We start from the raw sequence: 20,396 nt of genomic DNA, 5'->3' as shown, positions 1-20,396 counted from the left end.
CTTAAATTCTCATGAGACTCTTTGGCTTGATGTGTCTTGAGTGGAGACAATAGACAAGGACTATAATGATGTACTTCTTAAAACAAATAAACAAAAGTCCACCAGAAAATCTGTGCAGGCTGTGAAATTGGAGCAATTTGCTAACTTCCATCGTTAGGGTTTTTTAGGTAGGCTAAGCCAGTAATAATGATTATTAGTTGACATAAGATTTGTTTTTGTCTTGAGTTTTTACCTTTTACTAGATTGTGAGACTATGAAATATTATTCTGTATGTAGGAAATGTATTATTTGCCAGCTGCAGTAAAATGTGTAAACTTAAAGTAGTGACATGGAAGAGAGAATTAAATAAGAAAAAAAATGAAAACCAAGGAAGAATCCTGAAGAAGCTGGAGGTAAAGAAAAATACAAAATTTCTTTCGAAGCTGGAGGTAAAGAAAAATACAAAAGAATTTCTTTCTTCTTCATCATGACTTGAGCAACATGCTTTCTTTTTCCTGTGGGAAGTGGTCATGATATGACCATAAACATCTAGTTTATCTTATCTTTTTCCTGTGGGAAGTGGTCATGATGTGGACATAAACATCTAGTTTATCTTGAAGTGAAAAGTGAATCTTTTTATAATTGGCCATTACAAGACAGCTTCATTGGCTTTCCTTTAAGGAAGGAGATGAATTCTTTCCCTTCATAATTGAAAAAGTAACCAACGCTGTAAGATGGAACATGCTGTTGGAGAAGTATTGTTGGAACCTTAGCAAGTAGAAAGCAGGCCAAAGATTTAAGTAAAAAACTAATGTTAGCCATAATAATGAAGTTATACCCTATCATGTTTGTTATTAGAAGCTTTTGTTGCACAAGGCTTAAATATTCATATTTCAGAGAGCATACTAATAGAATCATAGAATCATGAAGGTTGGAGGAGATCTCTAAGATTGAGTCTAACCATTAATCTGCCACTGCTGGAACCCCTAAACCCTAAACCAGATCCTCCAGTGTCAGATCCAGATGCCTCATAAACATGTCCAGGGGTGGTGACTCCACCACCTCCCTGGGCAATATTCCAGTGCCTGAACACCCTAACAGGGAAAACATTTCTCCTAACATCTAATCTGACTCTCCCCTGTCTGAGCTTGACTGTTCCTTCTAGTTCTCAATAGGTTAATAGTTGCAGACAAAAATATCTACTGCATCATTCTGTCAAATTTCTGTGTCATTTGTAGCAATAATGGCTGTCTGGCTTGCAGTGAAAACAAATGCTGCCCCTATTGCCCCTTACTTCATGAACTACCTCCCCCTTTTGCCTTAGTTTAAATCTAATGGGCTCTTAAACTTGTCCCTAAGAGTAAAGTTTTGTGAACTTTATATATACTTTAGTTCTGAACTTTCAAAAGTTTGTCTCTTATTTTTTCAAATGTTAGCTAATATTGCTATTGTTATTTATCAAGTATAACAGTATAGAAAGGGATGTTCCACGTTAAAACTGGGTTTATGTTAGGAGCAGCTGTGTGTTCTTAAAATTTTTGTTTGGATACATGTCCTTTCCACTCAGAAAACTTGATTATTTTTTCTGCTATTGCTGTGAAAAATAGAGTACAGTAATATCACCTGCAGTAATTTTACCTCACCTTATTTATCACAGATTACCTTCAGAGGTGCACAGAGCATCACAACAGCATTTAGGAATGATGCTATGCCCTCTTGAATTTAGGTCACTTGTTCAGCTAAGCCAAAAAAGGTTGCCAAGGTATACACAGAGCAAGACTTCTTCTCTGTTATTGTATTCTGCATTTGAATTTGTCTCTTATGGTGGAGGTTGTGTTGACTATTATGCTCTTCGTGGCTCTGATCTATGGGAGGTTAACTGAACTATAATTGTATTAGTATACAGCTGTATGGCTGCATAAAACAGAGTGGCTGAGGCTGTTGTGAAAGCCACATGTGGTTGGAAATAAACATTATTTTAATTTTAAGTTAAAGAAAATTACAGCGTAAAGTCTAAAACCCACAGATACCATGGAGAATCAAATGAGTTAGTCTGGTTTTGCTACCTTAGTTGATGTATTCCATTCAGAAATATAAATGTTAGTAATCTCTACTCTTACAAAATCCCAGTAAAGCTGTTTAACAGAGATAGTGGAAAATGATAGAAAATTAGAAGCTCTTTTGAGAATTCCCAGCTCCGTGTTTCAACAAGTTTTCCTTTGGGAGCTGGTAGAAGCATTACTTCTATTTGGAACTACAAAGCCAAAGAAGATGGAGAAAGAAAGTTGGATTCCAGGTTTTCTGAAACCATATAAATTATCATAGAATCATAGAATTTAAGTGTTGGAATGGAACTTACAGATCATCTAGTCCCTGCCCTGTGCCATGGGCAGGGACACCTCCTCACTAGGTCAAGTTGGTCAAGGCTTCATCCAACCTGGCCTTGAACACTACCAGAGTTGGAGCATCTGCTGCCTCCCTGGGTGACCTGTGCCAGTGTCTTACCACCCTCACAGGAAAAAACTTTTTCCTAATATCTAATCTAAATTTCCCTTCTTTCAATTTGTACCTGTTGCCCCTTGTCCTATCATTGCAGCTCTTAACAAAGAGTCCCTCTCTGGCTTTCCTGTAGCCCCTTCAGATCCTGGAAGGTGCTCTGAAGTCTCCACACAACCTTCTGTTCTCCAGGCTGAACAGCCCTAACTTCTCATTTTGGACTTGTTCTGATATTTTACTATACTATCATCACTAAGCTCCTATTCAGGTTTCCAGCAGTAGCTCACAGCTATAAGGGAGCACTGTGAGTATTCAGTGACACCAGAACTGTGTGCAGTATTCCAGGTGAGGTCTCACAAGAGCAGAGTAGAGGGTAAGAATCACCTCTTTTGGCCTGCTAGCCACGCTCTTTTTGATGCAGGTAACTGTATGTTAAGATATCTAGACTCTAGCTTTGGGGTTAAGCACCTAAAGTTAACGTGCCAAGTTAGACTCATATGTTTAGACCTGCTAATAAGTGGTTATAACTAATAATTAGCTCAGCATGAGTGCTGACATCTGATTAGCTGGTGTCCTGTGCTATCACTCCTGCTCCAGGACCAGGACACTGGTGGCTCCAGGAGGGGGAGAAAGCAGAGACAGAAAAGCAGTGACACTCCTGCCCATCCTTGCTTACTGCAGCTGGGACACCCCTGGCAGCTGCCAGATGTGTGAGTGAGCTGCAGAGCTGATTTCATTGCCTTATGGCAAAGGGTTCCTTATACTCCTTTGATCACCTTGGACTCCCTTGTGCCAGGGAGAAATGGAAGAAATTATATCAAATACATTTGTCAAAAAGATCTTAGGAAGACTTACTGTGAAGTGGCTTCCAAGCTAGAGGTCTATGTGGGATAGTAATGACAGATCGAAAGATCACAGTCTCTGAAGTGAAAATCTGTGCTGAAAAGCTTTCAAAGTGCTCCTTTATGGTGGAACCTATTTCAGTGTTTGTGAAGATCACAGTCTCTGAAGTGAAAATCTGTGCTGAAAAGCTTTCAAAGTGCTCCTTTATGGTGGAGCCTATTTCAGTGTTTGTGTGAAACCATATAGGTCTGAATTTTCTGAGGTTCATCATCTGGCAGTTGCAGGTGCTTCAGTTTGCTTCAGACATTATTTAGACAATTTAAATAATAATTTTATGTTTGTTTGAATCTTGTAATGGGGAAGCTCTGACATTTCCATTTCATAAGGCACATTTGGGATCTTAAATGCATTTACATTTGTGGTTCTAAGTGTTTAAGTCACATTTTAAAAGAAATAACTTTCTTAGGACAAGAAGGGACTTGTCCCTCGAAGAGGAACTCTTTGTTAGGAGCTTCAGTGACAGGACAAGGGGCAATGGGTACAAATTGAAAGAAGGAAATTTAGGTTAGATATTAGGAAAAAGTGTTCTCCTGTGAGGGTGGTGAGACACTGTCCCAGGTTGCCCAGGGAGGTAAGAGATGCCCCAACCCTGGCAGTGTTCACAGCCAGGTTGGATGAGCCTTGAGCAACCTGCTCTGGTGGGAGGTGTCCCTGCCCAGGGCAGGGGTTGGGATTAGATGATCTCTGAGATCCATTCCAACCCCTAAAATTCTATATTCTATGGTTAGTTGTTTTTGAAAAATTAACTAGTTGCTTAAAAATGAGTCCTGCTTTATACTGAAACCTATCATGTGAGGATTAAATCAAAGTCAGTAAAATTGACTGAGAGAGTGCGATTTGTTCAGACTGGAGAAGAGAAAGTTTCTAAAAGACCTTAGAGCAGCCTTTCAGTACCTGAAGGGGGTTTAGAGTAGAGCTGAAGAGGGACTTTTTACAAGGACATGTAGTGACAGGACAAGGGAGAATGGCCTTAAAGTGAAAGAGGGAAGGTTTGACTAGACTAGATGACCTCTAAGGTCCCTTCCAACCTGGACCATTCTTTGACTTCAGTTGGGAGATTTGACCTCAGTGGGTTTGTAGTAACACAGCAGGTTGAGAACATGCATATTTATAAACCAACTGAGGACAGCACATACTTTGAAGTACGTTTTTTTGTGTATGACTAAAGATATTAATGACATACAAGTACTGTATAGCTGTTAAGATGACCTCTAAGGTCCCTTCCAACCTGGACCATTCTTTGACTTCAGTTGGGAGATTTGACCTCAGTGGGTTTGTAGTAACACAGCAGGTTGAGAACATGCATATTTATAAACCAACTGAGGACAGCACATACTTTGAAGTACGTTTTTTTGTGTATGACTAAAGATATTAATGACATACAAGTACTGTATAGCTGTTATAAAGATTATTATAGAAAATGATACGTTTTTATGTGATTTGTTGGATTTGCCTATTAAATCCCTAGAAAATTATACCCTAACAATAGGGAAGAAAGGAATAGGAATCTTCTTACATTCAAGAACCATTTAGACTAATTTTCACAGAGCTGAATTGCATTTTTATAGAATTTTGTCGATTTTGTGCCTATTTCATTTTCTAACACTTTTTAATGATGAAAGCTTGTAGATTCCTGTCTCTATGGTGAGCCACTCTATTTCTAAAATATATTTCAGAGGGAAAAATAACAAGGGAGAAATAGCAATAAAAACAATGTGTATCAGATGGTGAAAGATTGTCATTTCCACTTATAATTATGTAGCAGCAACTTATTTTAATGCTGAATGTGGCTATGTAAAGTTTCAATGCCTTTCGTGTCAATCTGAATGTTCCCTCTAAAAGTTAAAATGAGCAATTTTAGATTTTAAAGTGATGACTGGTGGGGGGGAGGTCCTGTTCTGCCTCCCATGTGCTCTGTCCTCACCTTGTATCAGAAGAAATAGATGCTATCATAAACTCCAATGTCCTTAAACTGGAGTCAAATCAGAGTTAAGAGCCCTAGTTAGACAGCTCTGTTTAGGAATAGATAAACTTCTGTTCTTTGCAGCTTTAGAAAAACTTATCAGAGATAAAGCACCTGGCAGTGTCAGTTCTACCATCATGACAAATGATGGAGAGTCCAAACTTGGGCATTTTGTGGTGCATTAGAAAATGGATAGAAGAAGGTTTTACTTCAGAGCTGCTTGCCCTTTGATCCAGGTATTTAAGAATGTCAGGTTTGAGGGAGCTGTGAAGCTACATTTTTGTGATGTGGAGGCTTCCTTGTCACTTCTAATTGTCTAAGGCTGGACCTGTTTGAAAGGAGGAAGGGGAGATCGTGTCTCTGGAAGGAGCAAGGTTGTTTGCTAGGATGCTGTGCTTTACTTTGCTCTGGTTTTGTTTGTTTTGCTCTGTCACCCTCCACACTCCTTTCTGGTGGTCTTTTTAAAACAAAGTTTAACTTGATGGCAGAAGTTAGTAGAGCCTTTCCAGTGTGACCTTTGTTTTATTTGTGTGCACTCCCAGTCATCGCAGTGCCCAGGAAAACAGAGGGATTGTAAGTAGTGGAATAGCTGTAAAGTCTTGCAATAGGAGCTACACACAGTCTCATGCAGATTTTAAACACACAACTGTTCATATAGAGTGTCATTGCTAGGGGTTGCACTGGGCCTTGCTGGTTTCTTCTGTCATAGCAGAAGAATGAGTTAGGTGCAACTTGTAGATCTGCCTTTGCAGAGATGCTCCAAATGACTGTGCAAGAAGCTACTCCATGGTTTGAGGATCTGATTGCACAAGATCAGATTCCGTTGGAGCAAACTGTGGGATAGTTTTGTGTTTGCTCCTCCAAGGTTAAGAAAAAATGCAGAGTTTTATTGCCTGTATGGAGATGTACTTTTTAGCTGCAAAAATATCTCAATTACTTTTGTCAGATGATATTTAGGGATCTGTATTGCTCTCAGTTTCAATACCTGCATATCACTAGACTTTGTGGCATGGAACACAAAATTCTCCACAGGATTTTTGTGGCAGAGTAAAGAGATTGAGTTGGACAGTTTGAGGGGACAGAAGATTTCAATTAAGTCTGTCATCTCACTTAATTTCTCTCTCTCTTGGTTCCCATTTTGGGAAGGTGGTTGAAATGTACACATCTCTCAGAGAAGCTTGGGTTTTACTGCTTATAAATTGCTTTAAGATACTTGGAAGGAAAGTGCTATATAATTTTGAAGTTCAGATTCCCCAGAAGGTGCAAAATGGCAAACTTCCATGAGCTGTGATAATTTACAACAGCTGAGAGTTTACCTTCTGTCTGTACCTTCCTTCAGCATGAGCTCGAGGAGATGAAAAGTTTAGCTTTTCCATTATAGTAATTCTTTGCTTTAATATGATTCATTGCTATGTATCATGTTAGATACTAATGTAGTACAGCTAGCCTTCTGTACAGCTGATTATTGATCACAGTTATTTTACTGTAAGTCTTAAAAACTGAAATATCTTTATTGAGTTTAGTCAGTCTTCTAGGTAGACTTCCTCCTAGTCTCATTTCCAGTAAATATAAGAAATGGAGAAAATGTGTAAAAGAAGTGAATACAATGCTGAAAAGCATACATTCTATTCTTAGATTTTAAAATAAAACTGACTTTTTTTTTTCTATGTGTTTCATAGGAAACTCATACATAAAAAACATGAAACTAAACGCTGTCTCCCTCCCAACCTTTTTGGTAAAATAATGTCCCTTTTGGGAAGGCCAAATTATGGTATTATTATGTAGCACCAGGGAAGAAGGAGACTTGCAGTAAGTCACTAGGCTGAGAATGCAAAGGACTGTACTTGGCTGGTGGAGAGTTTGTCTTTGGGTGAAGAATTCCTGTTTTCCTCACAAGGATGTAGTGCAGAAACATTTACTAAAGGTTTCTGAGCTGCCAAAATTGTTACTAGTGGAGCTGTTTAATTATTGACCAGGAAAGGTATCAAAGATGTGTAGGTTGTGGATCCTCCTTGTACCTGGTGAAGACTTCGCAGCTCTGTGAGGAAATCAGGCAACAGGATGTTTTACAGCTGAAATGCTTTCAGAAGATAGATCTTATTGGAATTTGAGAAAAGAATTGATAAGTGTTTTTAATGTATTGTGATTCACTTGAATGCCATCCATTTTTACCAGTGTTTGCTATTAATACACCTGCATGATGTATCTCTGCTTTAATCATATTATAATACATGAAGTGCATCAATTTTGGTCCTGGAGTCTTCAACCAGCAACTCTGCTTGCTGCAGTAATTATCAGCTGAGAGTTGAAAATCATATTTTTGTCCCTTGTAAAGTGTCTTACAGACTGCAGGGCTCATGTTCTGAAAGTTGCAGGTTGTTGTCTTGACATCACATATGTCCCAAACCAGCAAAGTCCAACCAACAGGTCTAGCACTTATTTAGCAGCAGACCAAGAGCTTCCCTAACTAGTATTCTGGACAAATCCACTGCAGCTTTTGCAGAACTCAGGAGGCCACAAACTAATAAGTGCTTTCACCCTCCAGAGATAGTGACCCTTGGTGTTCTGTGGTCTTCCTTTGGGGCCATGTATTTCCTGAAGTCCTAAGTCATTTTATTTGGTTTCCCTCTTTATTGCCTGAGCCAGTCCCTCAGTCCTCTACTCCCTGCCCATCTGTGGAGCTCTGGGTCTGACTGGTGGCAGTGGCTGTGGCTGGGTCTGGAAAGATGCAGATTTTGTCTTTCCTGCCAACTGTGATCTCAGGCTTCAGTTTGGGAACACACTTCAGGGACCTCCTTGTACACAGTGCCAGATAATTAAGCAGAGATCTAGCAGTAGTGTGGGCTTGGCTGAGTAAGAGTTGGGGGCAAATAGCACAATGACAGGATCTTTGAATATGTGCTGTGATCCCTCGTGGTGGGGAAATGTGAATGTGAGACATTGCTATTGGTGCAGAGAGGCATGTTTGCTTCTGTCTTTCTGCTGCAACCATCAAAGCACCTGTTGGCAGCTTCCCAAACTGCTCTTTCCCAGTCACCACTTCTATACTGTGCTATTACTCTGGGTCCCTCAGGTCAGGAGGATACTGAGGTTCTGGAGCAGGTGCAGAGAAGAGCAACGAGGCTGGTGAAGGGACTGGAGCACAAGTGGCATGAGGAGAGGCTGAGGGAGCTGGGGGTGTTCAGCCTGGAGAAGAGGAGGCTCAGGGGAGACCTTCTCACCCTCTGCAACTCCCTGACAGGAGGTTGGAGTCAGGTGGGGGTTGGTCTCTGCTCCCAGGCAACCAGCAGCAGGACAAGAGGGCACAGACTCAAGCTCTGCCAGGGGAGGGTTAGGTTGGATCTTAGGAAGAGATTTTTTGCAGAGAGAGTGCTCAGGCATTGGAATGGGCTGCCCAGGGAGGTGGTGGATTCTCCATCCCTGGAGGTTTTCAAGCTGAGACTGGATGTGGCACTTAGTGCCATGGGCTAGTGACCACGGTAGGGTTGGACTTGATGATCTTTGAGGGCTTTTTCAACCCAGTTGATTCTATGATTCTGCTGAGGGCATTTGTGTGTCTTCCACTTAGATGAATCTTCTGCTTACAGCTCCGAACTTTTCAGGTACTAGAACTTCCGTTCTGTAGTGTGAGAAGAGGTACAGGCCATAATATTTCTTAAAATCCTTTGGTGTTTGAATCAAACTTGTCTATCCACTCCTCCTTCAGTCAAACCTTAATCTTGGCTTTGAAGCTTCTTGTTTTGGTATGCTGACCTGAACATTGGTACATATTATTTTGTGATGCTTAACGAAGCAGAGAACATCTGATGAAGATTTACTACTCACTACTTGAAATATTTACTTCTTTCAGAGGTAGAGTTCAATTAGGTTATTTTTATTTGCCATGTGACTGGAGCAGGGTGAGTCTGGGAGAGGAAGTGAACAAGCTGAGGAGGTGCAGGAAACTTGAGTCTTTCATTCTTTCCAAATTTTGCCTAAGCAGCCACTAAATTTTTTTCCCTTTTTTTTTCCTGTTCGTTTTTGATACACTCGTAGTCTGTGATGATGAGTAAGGGAAGAAACACCTACTGCAATTGATTAATTTCCCGTCCTTTAGAATGTGGGAATGAACAACCCAACCCACCAGAAAACTAAATATTGATGCTCTCAGTGACATGATAATTGGTCTCTGCTTTCACCTCCAAACAAACCCTTGCTTGGATTCTATTATTCATTCAAAGAGGAAAAGGGCTATTAATGCAGTGTTCCTTAATTCTTTTCCTTTTGTGTGTGTGTGTGTGTATGAGAGAAAACAGGAGAGCAATGATGCAATAAATATATTGGCTAAGACAAAACATTTGCAAGAGATCTTTGCCCATTTTTTTTTAATCTTCTCTTATCATGAAGAACGTGAGCTGTGATAAATTGTTCTGCTAATCAAACAGCACTGAAAGGTTAGGTCATTGGAAGTCTTTAGTCATTTTGTGCTTTTCAAGAGTGAATTTGTTAAAATTATGCTGAATACCCACTTAAAGCCTGGGCTGAAAACCCTACCTGTGTTTTATAACTCTGCACTGTCAGAACTCATAATAAGTCAAACATTCTTTCAGAGGTACTCATAAGGGAGAAAAAAACCCTGTAAATTTAAGAGTAATTTCAGATTGTAAATGAAAAAGAGAGGCACGACTGTTCATTTGCACCAATCATGCCTTCCTTTCATCTGCTCTGATTAGGCCTGGTGCGGTTTCATCAAACTACTCCATCACTGAGCTGTCACTCCAGTCGTCTGTTGATTGAAAACAATCAGGGCTCTGATGGCACAATTATTCTGACCCTTTAACTAGAGGCTGCTGTGATAATGAAAGGTTGATTATGATAGTTTGTGCCTCTTTCAGTTTGCCAAGAAGGTTAATTTGGGCATCAGACGGATGTTTAATGGGCGCTTGCTGGCTACACTGAGGTAAATGAGAACGTGCAGTCTTCGATATTGCACGGATATAGTTTGGCTGTCAATCATTGTCATTTTGAGTTTGTGCCTCACACTCTGGAAATCACATTTTATTTTTTTTCCTTGGGATTTAATTTATTCTGTGCCCTGAGGAAGTTCTTTCACTCTGTGACCTTCACAGTAGCTTTCTCTGTCTTTTTTTTTCCCTTCCCTCACACGGAGCCCAAAGGCATAATACATCTAGAAGAACATTTTTCTTTCATTTTTTTTTTTTCACATGTAAAAAAAAAAAAAGGAAATTTTAGAAATCCCTGTTCATCAGCTCACCCTGAACAGAGCAAATGTTTTAATTCTGATTGTAAAATCAAGATGTGCAAATGAAAGCAATTCCTACTTGCTAACGTGGCCCCACACCGGAGGCTGCTTACGTAGGCACACATTTGTAAAACTGACAAACAGCTAATATTAAAATGGCTCTGTGTAAAGAGGGTGGGGGGATGGCACAGCTTTATTTTCTCAGGCTACATGCATATGCCTCAGCTCGGTGCCTTGTAAATATGGTCTCAGTCACTGTACTACAACTTTTTGAGTTGGAAAGTCTCTCTTCAGGGTTCAGGGGCAAAAGGCATTTCATTGCTGATTCAGAGATTATTAATATTTACTGTGTTCAGATTGAGAGAATGCTATGCATAATTTTGTAGTTGTTTGGCTCAAGGTGCCAAAGAAATGCAAATACCTCCTAATTTTGATTGTTCCACATGCAGCTCATTACGGTCTTATTTTTATGCACATTTTAAATTCAAAATAAAGGAGAAAAAAATATTTCTGTCTTTAAGGCTCTCATGCATCTTGGCTGGAGACACTCATATTCCATGCTGCCCACAACTGTAAGATAGGAGCTGATTGATAAAATTGCAGTCTGGAGGCTGTGCTGCATGGGTACTAACTTCTAAAAACACTCATGTGTAACTCATGGCTTTGAAAGATTTTGTGTGTTTTGCTGTGTGGCATTTGGATTTTGTTGTTGGGTTTTTTTAACTCAGCAACAATTCTTACGTTTTTATTTGAAGTGGGTGATACAGACCAATTTAGTTCACCTTGCTTAAATAAAATGCTTATATAAATATCCTAAACTCTCTGAGGTTTGCCCTTTGTAGTCTTGAAAGAGAGAGAGAGAGAAGGACGAAGACCCTTTGGACATCCAAATTTAGGCCCTTTGGAAATCCCTGTTCATTTTAAATAGGTGGAAGGTCCTCATGGCCTTCAGTGGACTTGGTTTCAGAGCTTTAATAAATGTCCTGGTTTATACATAGATTCTGCTTCTGGACTTGAAATTTAGAGAGCCAGGATGGTGCTGACCATAGCCAACCAAGATGTGGTTCTGAGACAGGAGGTTCCAGTCTGGAAGACCTGAGGCTTGCTGAGTTAGACAAAATCCCATCAAAGATGTGAGCTTAGAGCCAAAATACATATTTCTAGTGTTCTCAAACACAGAGCTAGTAAAGTCCAGGTCTTGCCTTTTGAAGTTCCCTTGGTAGTGGTTTAAGGTGATTCTTCTGGTACCTGTGTGACTTTTGTGACTCTTTTTGGCTTATCAGTCAATAGGAGCAGATCTGTGGCACTGCTGAGGATCCAAAGATATTAATTTGATTGGTTTTTTTCTGGCCAAAAGATTTGCTTATGTTGAGGAACAGAAGGACTGCTCAGGTAAGATTTGTGTTAAAAAAGAGATTTGTGGTCCTTTCCCTGGTTATATATCATCATCATCATTTGTCACATGCAAATGGGATAATTTGTGTTGCATATATCTGATCTCAGTCCAGGAAAATATATCTCTCCAGTTCTGTTTCCTTATGTAAAATTTTCTTTTCTTCTAAAATGAGAATGTTCACTAATTATTAGAAATTACATAAATTAAGATTTCCATTTGTTTTAATGAGACAGTTTTGAAACTTTAGGAAAATTTAGTTCCTTCTATTTGTTGTTGCTAAAACAAACAAGCAAAAAAACCCCAAAACAACACTCCAAACCCCTCCTTTTTTCCCCACTACTGTCACTTTTTGGGTTCAGCTCAGTTATTAGACACCTTAGTTGATATAAAATAGCCTATTTCATTTGAAGTCCATTGTAAAAAAGTCAGGTTGGATGAAACCTTGAGCAACCTGATCCTAGTGGGGAGATGTCCCTGCCCATGGCAGAGGGGTCTGGGACTCAGTGATCTCTAAGGTCCATTCCAACCCCTAAAATTCTATGATTCTATGACTACAATATGAATACATTAGCTAAAGAGCAGACCAAGATGACTGTAATGGAGTTCCTGTGGCCCCTACCTCTCACAGAGCTCAGACTTAAAAAAGTGGTTTCTCCTCTGGAGCTTTGAGAGCATAAAGGTTTCCAAACATTGACTTTGTGACTTAAAGTAGTTTCCAAGTGAACCTGAGTCTAATTATGATTGTTAAGCTTTTTTCATTCATAAAGTAGCTTGGCTTTTATGATTAGAAAACTTGCTATGATGTGGAAGTGTACTGTAATGTGAAGGTCTGGCATATTTCCTGGCAGAGTGGTGTGAGCAGGATTGCAGGGGCATGCTGGATGGGAAGGCACAGGTGTGATGAGCTCTCTTGCTTCCTGGCATAGCTGGCAGCCCAAAAGACCAAGGAACTGCTTCTTACAGAGTTGTCTTCAACAGGAGTGAAACTCCTGGTTCAGCAATGAAATTACTATTCAACATGCTTCAAAGTACACTAGAACTGTCCCATAATCTATTTTTTCCTTCTGTTTTGACAATGCAGTCCATTGCTAAATTCTAACCTTAGAGAAGAAAAATGCTTTGGGTTAAGGCATTAGAATAAGAGAATTAATCTGACTTGAAAAATCTTGTCCTTCCGAGGGTCTACTTTTGTCATTTACTTAGTTTAGAAGATGAATATGGCAAAATATATTATTTATTAAAGTTGATATAGGCACTAGGCTGTAGCTTCTTTTTCTCACACGCTCATACATTAAAATTAATAGAAAAGAAGCTTCTAGCAGTTTAAACAGAATTTGCCTATATGGCACTAGGAGTCAGAGTCTTTCCTTAGTTTTTTAAATTATTTAGCAGCAGTACAAATATTTTAAACCTCAAAATTGTGGATGGCCTCTTTATTTTTGTATGTTTGTGTTTTAAACAGTGCAGCACCATAAAGTCTTTAATGGCTTTGAGTTTATTTTGCCAGTGCTGATTATAGTTCCTAATCGTTATTGCCAGAGAGGCTGAAAAATAGGCACTATAATTAGTGTGTAGACAGTGTGAATTTGGGAGTTTCTATGTAGGTACCAGGTTTCTAAGTCTGGATTAAACAAAACCTGAGTAAAGGTGTTAGAAACAGTGTTGATAGATATACAGATGTTTGCTGGTGTCTTATATGGAAGTTTGTGTCTCTGCCATATGTTGATGAGAGTTATATTTGCCTCCTTTACGCTGGAGGAAATTTGCAACTGTTTCTACTACAAGTGAAAGGCTTGTTTGGGAACTTAATTTTCTTCCTTTTGAACTTTTCCAGCCTTCCAGTCACTGCCAAACCATGCAGTGATTAGAATATCTGCTCATCCATGGAGATAATTCAATTTTCTTCCATGCCTCCATAGTGTGAGACACTGTGTTCTGCTAGAGATTACTGCAACAATGTGCTGCACAACCAATGCAGAATCATAGAATCATAGAATTTTAGGGGTTGGAATGGACCTTAGAGATCATCTAGTCCCAACCCCTGCCCTGGGCAGGGACATCTCCTCACTAGATCAGGTTGCTCAAGGCTCATCCAGCCTGGGCTTGAACACTGCCAGGGTTGGGGCAGCCACCACGTCCCTGGGCAACCTGTTCCAATGTCTCACCAGACAGAAATCTAGGGCTCAGTTTGTGAGTGTTCCTAAAACCATATGCCCTGTTCCATAGCCTTGTGTCACAATTTAGGAGTTAGTTCTGTATTCTGTAACTGTACATGTAGATAGCTACATTAGTAGCTTAAATTCCTAGCAGTTATTTCTAAGGAGTGACCCCAAATGAATTTATGGTATTAAAAATGGAGTAACAGTTATTGATCCCAATAGCAAGACAAGGAAATCAAAACATTATAGCTTTTGGCTCTTAATGCCTTTCCTCTGCCTTGTAGTGTCACAGATTTGATGTGGGTCACACAAGGTACTGTAGTCAAATTGTGTTCAAATGATAGCATGAGTCAATTTGGACACAATTTGGACACAGCCCTCAGTTGCCTTCCTAGGACCCAGTAGAGCTGCTTTGCTGATTATCAAATGCCTGCAGACCATCCAGGTGGTGTTGTGATGTGCAGGGTTCTTAGCCCTGCTTTCTAAATTAGCATAGTAAAATGCAGTGCTCCACTGCTAACTGATCTCAGATTTGGAGTCTGCTAAGAGCCAGGAGCAACTTATAGCTCCAAAAGGAACCAGTCTGTTGAATGCAAATGATGACAGGTAAGAACTGAGGGTTTGTAGATTCTTCTATTTTAATATAGCAACCCAACACATCATTCAGTTCATATGAATTGTTGGTGTCTTCATATAGTCATAGAAGATAGCTCAAATTTCACTTCAATTTCTAAAACAATGAGAGCTAAATGCCTTTCAGGAATCATTCACATGGCCTAAGATATAGAGTAGGGAGTTGCCTAATGCCTCTCGGTAGGAGACATCTGGCACATGGGTTTGGTGGATTTAGAACACATAACTGTAAAGCTCATTGATTTCAAGTCCATAAACATTTTCAAATGGACTTGATTAATGCCTTTTTTTACCAACAAATCTAAGCACATATAGCTAGTGCACATTTTGAAACTCAACATAGCTTGTAACTGACTGAACTACTGTTAGGGGTTTTATGCCCTTCATTGATAGTTTCATAGAGGTTCACAATGGAGAAAATGTATTTCAAATTAATCATAATAAGATGGTAGTTTTGGTTTGTCATCTTCCATCTCTGACAGGATATAGAAGCAGTAATAAATTTAATACATCATATATGAAGGCCATGAGTAACAGAAGCCTTTATGTTCAGCTCCTTCATGTGACATGCTCATGAGCAGCACTGGGCAGTAAGATTTAGCTGAAGCATTTTTATCTTGCAGCTAGTTAGAAACACCTGCTCTGTGTCAGGATGATTTGGAGTATCAAGTAGAGGAGTCTGTCCCCATACGGAACTAGTCAATGGCTTTGATAATGACTTGGATGAAAGACTAATATGGGGTTTATATTTTCAGACAATCAGAAGGTGGAATGGTCTTCAAGCACTTTCAAAAATACAATTAGGATTGAGAATGATCTGGAGAGAGTGGAGCAGTGGCCCGAAGTAAATAGTAGAGAGTTCAGTAATGACAGGGAAAGCATGGGGAGTTCTGCTGAGAAAGAAAGACTAAAAATAGGTGGCAATAGTACTCAGTCATAAGCTTAAACATGAATCAGCAATATCATAATGCACTGACAGTCTTGTGTTGTGATGCACAAGCAAAAATGGCAGAGATTGTTGCAATCAAAGACATCCTTCCAACCTATTCCCTACTTTTCAACAGCAAACATTAAGAAAGATAACTCTTTCCTTTCAGCAACAGACAACTGTGAGTCTAGCAACAGAGGCTTAGAAAAGGTGACCCAAGGTGCATTGAGGCTTTCCTTTCAGCAACAGACAACTGTGAGCCTAGCAACAGAGGCTTAGAAAGGTGACCCAAGGTGCATTGAGGGACTTTTTTCATTCAGAGAAGAGGAAACTACAGCACACACACATTAAAAGGTGTTGGAGGTGGAGGAGAAAAGGAAAGTAACAAACTGCTTTTCATCCTGTATGGATTAATCAATTTCAGGGGTTACTCTGGAACATAAACCCAAAGGTGGAAAATGGGGCAATGAGTTGAAGGGTTTAGAGCTCCTGCACAGGTAAAAGGAAAATCTGTCTGAGAAGGTATCTGAGCGTGGGAACAGTTTTCCTGAGAAAGTCTGAGTGTCTTCATTACTGGCGATTTTCAAGAATAGCTTAGACAACAATTCTTGAAATGGCTTAGGTCCTCCTTAGCCACTTTTTTGGCCCAGTTGGATTCAATATGCTTTATGTGATTTACAGGCTATGTTTAATTTTAGTTGCTGCTACCAGCTGCAACTGCTGAACAGTTTTAGTGTTTTCCTTGCTGCTTTCAGTCAGTCCCAAACTAGCAGGGCCTATTCTGTTCTTCTCTCTTCTCTGGGTTAATCTTTGTTCCCCATACACCTTTCTCCACTTTATGAATAAAATAAATGAAGAAGAAAAAAAATCAAAGGATTCAGTATGATTTGTGTTATATTCCTTCAATATTTTGTCATAACTAGAATGAAAGCTGAGAGGGAGAAAAGGCTTTTCTCTCTAATCTTCTAACATTAGTCTTACTTTTCTTTCTAGAGTTCCTATGGTATCCAGTGATCCCATAATCCCTACATTTATATTATTGCTCCAGCAGCTTGATTCTGGGATAGTGTGGTCTCCTACAGATTGCACCATGAGAGTACTGCATAGCAGTAGAGCCAACTGATAATGCAGTGGAAATTCTTTAGGGGGACTGGTGCAATACAGTGTTTTTGTGTATTCACTATAGGTGAAGTTTTAGTAGGTATCTTTTTGTGTTGACCATAGGCTTTCATAACTGCTTTTTAGATGGATAGATATCACTCCTGAGGCAAGTATATAGCTGCTATTGGAACACAAGTGGCTTTGAAAGACTAAATGTTGACCGAAATGTACACAAATAATCGATGTCTTGTTTTTCCCTTCCTTCCTCCCACTTTTAGCTGGCTGTGAGGTGGTTAGAGCACAACTGCCGCTACCAATACCTGGATGAACTGCTCCAGTACGTCCGTTTTGGCCTTATGGATGTGGATACGCTGCATACAGTAGCTCTTTCTCATCCTCTTGTCCAAGCTAGTGAAACTGCCACAGCACTTATTAACGAGGCCTTGGCTTACCACCAGAGTGTCTATGCACAGCCAGTCTGGCAAACTGCACGGACCAAACCTCGTTTCCAGTCAGACACTCTTTACATCGTCGGTGGGAAAAAACGGGAAATCTGTAAAGTGAAGGAATTGCGATACTTCAACCCGGTGGATCAAGAGAACGTTCATATTGCAGGGATTGCAAACTGGAGCGAGCTAGCACCTATGCCTGTAGGGAGAAGCCACCACTGTGTTGCTGTCATGGGAGACTTTCTTTTTGTCGCTGGGGGAGAGGCAGAGCACTCCACAGGGCGAATGTGTGCGGTGAGGACTGTCTGCCGATACGACCCGCGCACTAACTCGTGGGCGGAGATAGCTCCGATGAAGAACTGCCGGGAGCACTTTGTGCTGGGAGCCGTGGACGAGTACCTCTATGCTGTAGGGGGCAGGAATGAGTTGCGTCAAGTGTTGCCTACAGTGGAACGTTATTGCCCCAAGAAGAACAAGTGGACCTTTGTACAGTCCTTTGATCGGTCGCTCTCGTGCCACGCGGGATATGTGGTGGATGGTCTTCTTTGGATATCAGGTAGAAAACGTTTCACACAGTTTGAGGTACTAACAAAATACCAAAATACTGTCTTGAATTGAACTGATAAATCTTATTTGGTTTATATGTCGTGATAACTTCTGTCTTATGAGATGGGTGGTTCAAAGGATTGAAGCCTGATTAGAAGTATAGGAGCATAATATCTTATTTCCCCTAAGTCTCTCTCTGTGTCTCAAAGCTGCATATATCATATGTGCTATCTCCAGCTGCCATTCATAAATCACAGTGAATTGGAATGACAGTGCACTTTTGGACAAATTACAGATGATAAATTCTGTGTGCTTCCTCAAAAAATCTAGAAAACAAGACACAGTTTCTCTAGGATGATCTGGTACTCCTGCCAGCGATAGGACCCAAGGGAATGGCGTAAAGCAGTGTCAGGGGAGGTTTAGGTTAGGTATTAGGAAAAGGCTCTTCCCCCAGAGGGTGTTTGGGCACTGGAACAGCTCCTCAGGGCAGTGATCACAGCCTCAAACCTGGCAGAGTTCAAGAAGCATTTGGACAATGCTCTCAGGTACATGGTGTGGTTCTTGGGGCTGCCCTGTGCCGGGCAAGGAATTGGATCTCCACGATCCTTGGGGATCCTTTCCAACTCAGAATATTCTATGATTCCATGTTTCATTTATTCCAGATAAAGACATGGAAAATTAAGTGCTTGTTGGCTTGTGTTGTTCCAAGACTTGAAGGTAGATTTATGAATTGTTCCCACTTGTTCTTCAGGATAGTGTAACAGACCAAGATGACCTTTGTTAGAAATCATCCATGGCTCTGTCCATATGAGTGCACAAGACTGTCTGGATATAGTCACAGCTTCACAGCACAGAGAGATGAATGTATAGGCCTTAGAATCTTAAACTATGGTATCATTTGCAACTGAATCTGGTAGAGTTTTTATGTTACATGTGCACATTGATGGGGTAGAGGATGTTGCTTCATCAGTTTTTGTAGTGGCTTTTCTGGTATTAGTTATTTTGGAACACAGTCAATGCTGTCTACAGAAGATCTGACAGAAAAATATTCACCTTTTACTAAAAAGTGTGCCACAGAAGGTTATATAGTTATAATATTTATTAAGGAAGCTAATGAGTAAATGGGGCCAGCCCTTGAGGTAAATGTTCAGTGATTGCCATCTTCATCGTAGATACCCTCTGGGGATTTTAATATGGTCTGGGATGCCCCTGGTGAAAAGATGGTATATGAGCAGAAGATTAAGTTAACTACTTAGGCCTTCACGTGCTGCTCAAAATATGTTGTTTAGGTTAGCAGAGCAACATCTTTTTGTATCTTTCTGTCTGCATGGATTAAGTGCCTTGTGGGAATGGATTCCCAAGCATTGGCAGGGGAGTTAACAGGTATCTATTTTTATATATGTATGCTAAAATCATGAATTATGACATTGGAATTAAAAGCAGGACAGAACACAGAAACTCACCAAGATCCCTGGCAGGTGCTATGGGTCACTTTCTTCAGTAACCATCACTTAAGGAGTCTTGCAGAGTTTGTTCTGTGTGTTAGTCCTGGAGTGAGACCTAGACATGGTACAGGAACAGGATTTCTGCTTTAGAGTACCATCTGAGTGTGTTCAGAGCATTATCCTGTTTATTCACTACATTTCCCATTTAATTAGTGGAGAGGGATGTATGTCTGTGATGGGCACCAGGAATGCACAGGTGTTACTACTGCTGTGCTTTGATTACTGTGCTTTTTCCCTCTTATCAGTCTATGAAAAACAGGACTTTTTAGGGAATTGTGTTAAGCATATTGATATAAAATCATTGAATCTGCTAGAAATCCATCAGTTTGGTTGTTCCTCCAGTCAATGGAAAAAAAAAAGTGATAAATTTTGTCTTAATTTCCTTTTGAAGAAAGCCCCAATCCAAACCCAAGAAAATATCTGCTAGAGGTTTTTAAGTGGGACTGTTTGAAGATTAATTTTAATCTTTCCACATATGCTAAGAAAGGGAAAATTATCCTGAGGATTAATTCATGTGCTTAGTTATGTAGGTGAAATACATCCCTGCCTGTGTGTTTAAATACTACCTGCATTTATACACTGATGCAATGTGATACTGTGTTCAAGGATATGCCTCTAACAGAGCTGTAGAATCAGGGGAAGAGGTAAGTGGAAGCCTATTAGATGAACTCTTTACAACTGTGGAAAACAGCAAAAAATATTTTTATCAGTTTTGTTCCATTCATATTTGAAACCACCACCAACATAACTTCTGTTGTGAAGCCACAGTCATAAGCAATGCTTTGGCAGTCAAATAAGATAAAAAGGGCTTTTCAGCTCTATTTTGTATAGTTTTTGAGCAAATGCTTAGCAGTTTTGAGTTGCTAGATTCTGGCAGGTCATTATGAAGTGTGAGAGCATACTGTGCTCTACTTCAGTAGGGTATTGATCTGAATTATGCACTCACAGATTGAAAACTGGTTTCTGTGTATTGGCTGGAGTTATTTTAAAGAGGAAAGTAGATGGAGATGCAGTAACTGTGGCTAGCTTTCTATTATTAGTTAATTGCTTAGGACCAGTATGTAGCTCATGGTGCATGTATATTTGGGGGCAGGGG

General features: G+C 40.0%; 1 protein-coding gene across 1 annotated transcript in view; it reads left to right on the top strand.

The window, feature by feature from the left end:
* KLHL32 (kelch-like family member 32) overlaps positions 1 to 20,396 on the top strand; it is a gene marked incomplete at its 5' end in the record, with an annotated part of 39,784 nt that overhangs the window by 3,474 nt on the left and 15,914 nt on the right. The window contains one exon of the mRNA XM_009074738.1: positions 17,079 to 17,805. Within this exon, the coding sequence (XP_009072986.1) occupies positions 17,079 to 17,805 (727 nt within the window). The remainder of the gene's footprint in view (positions 1 to 17,078; positions 17,806 to 20,396) is intronic.

The sequence above is a fragment of the Acanthisitta chloris genome, unplaced genomic scaffold (assembly GCF_000695815.1).
Source record: "Acanthisitta chloris isolate BGI_N310 unplaced genomic scaffold, ASM69581v1 scaffold1925, whole genome shotgun sequence".
In the NCBI taxonomy this organism is placed as follows: Eukaryota; Metazoa; Chordata; class Aves; order Passeriformes; family Acanthisittidae; genus Acanthisitta; species Acanthisitta chloris.
This window is presented reverse-complemented; position numbering and strand designations above follow the sequence as displayed.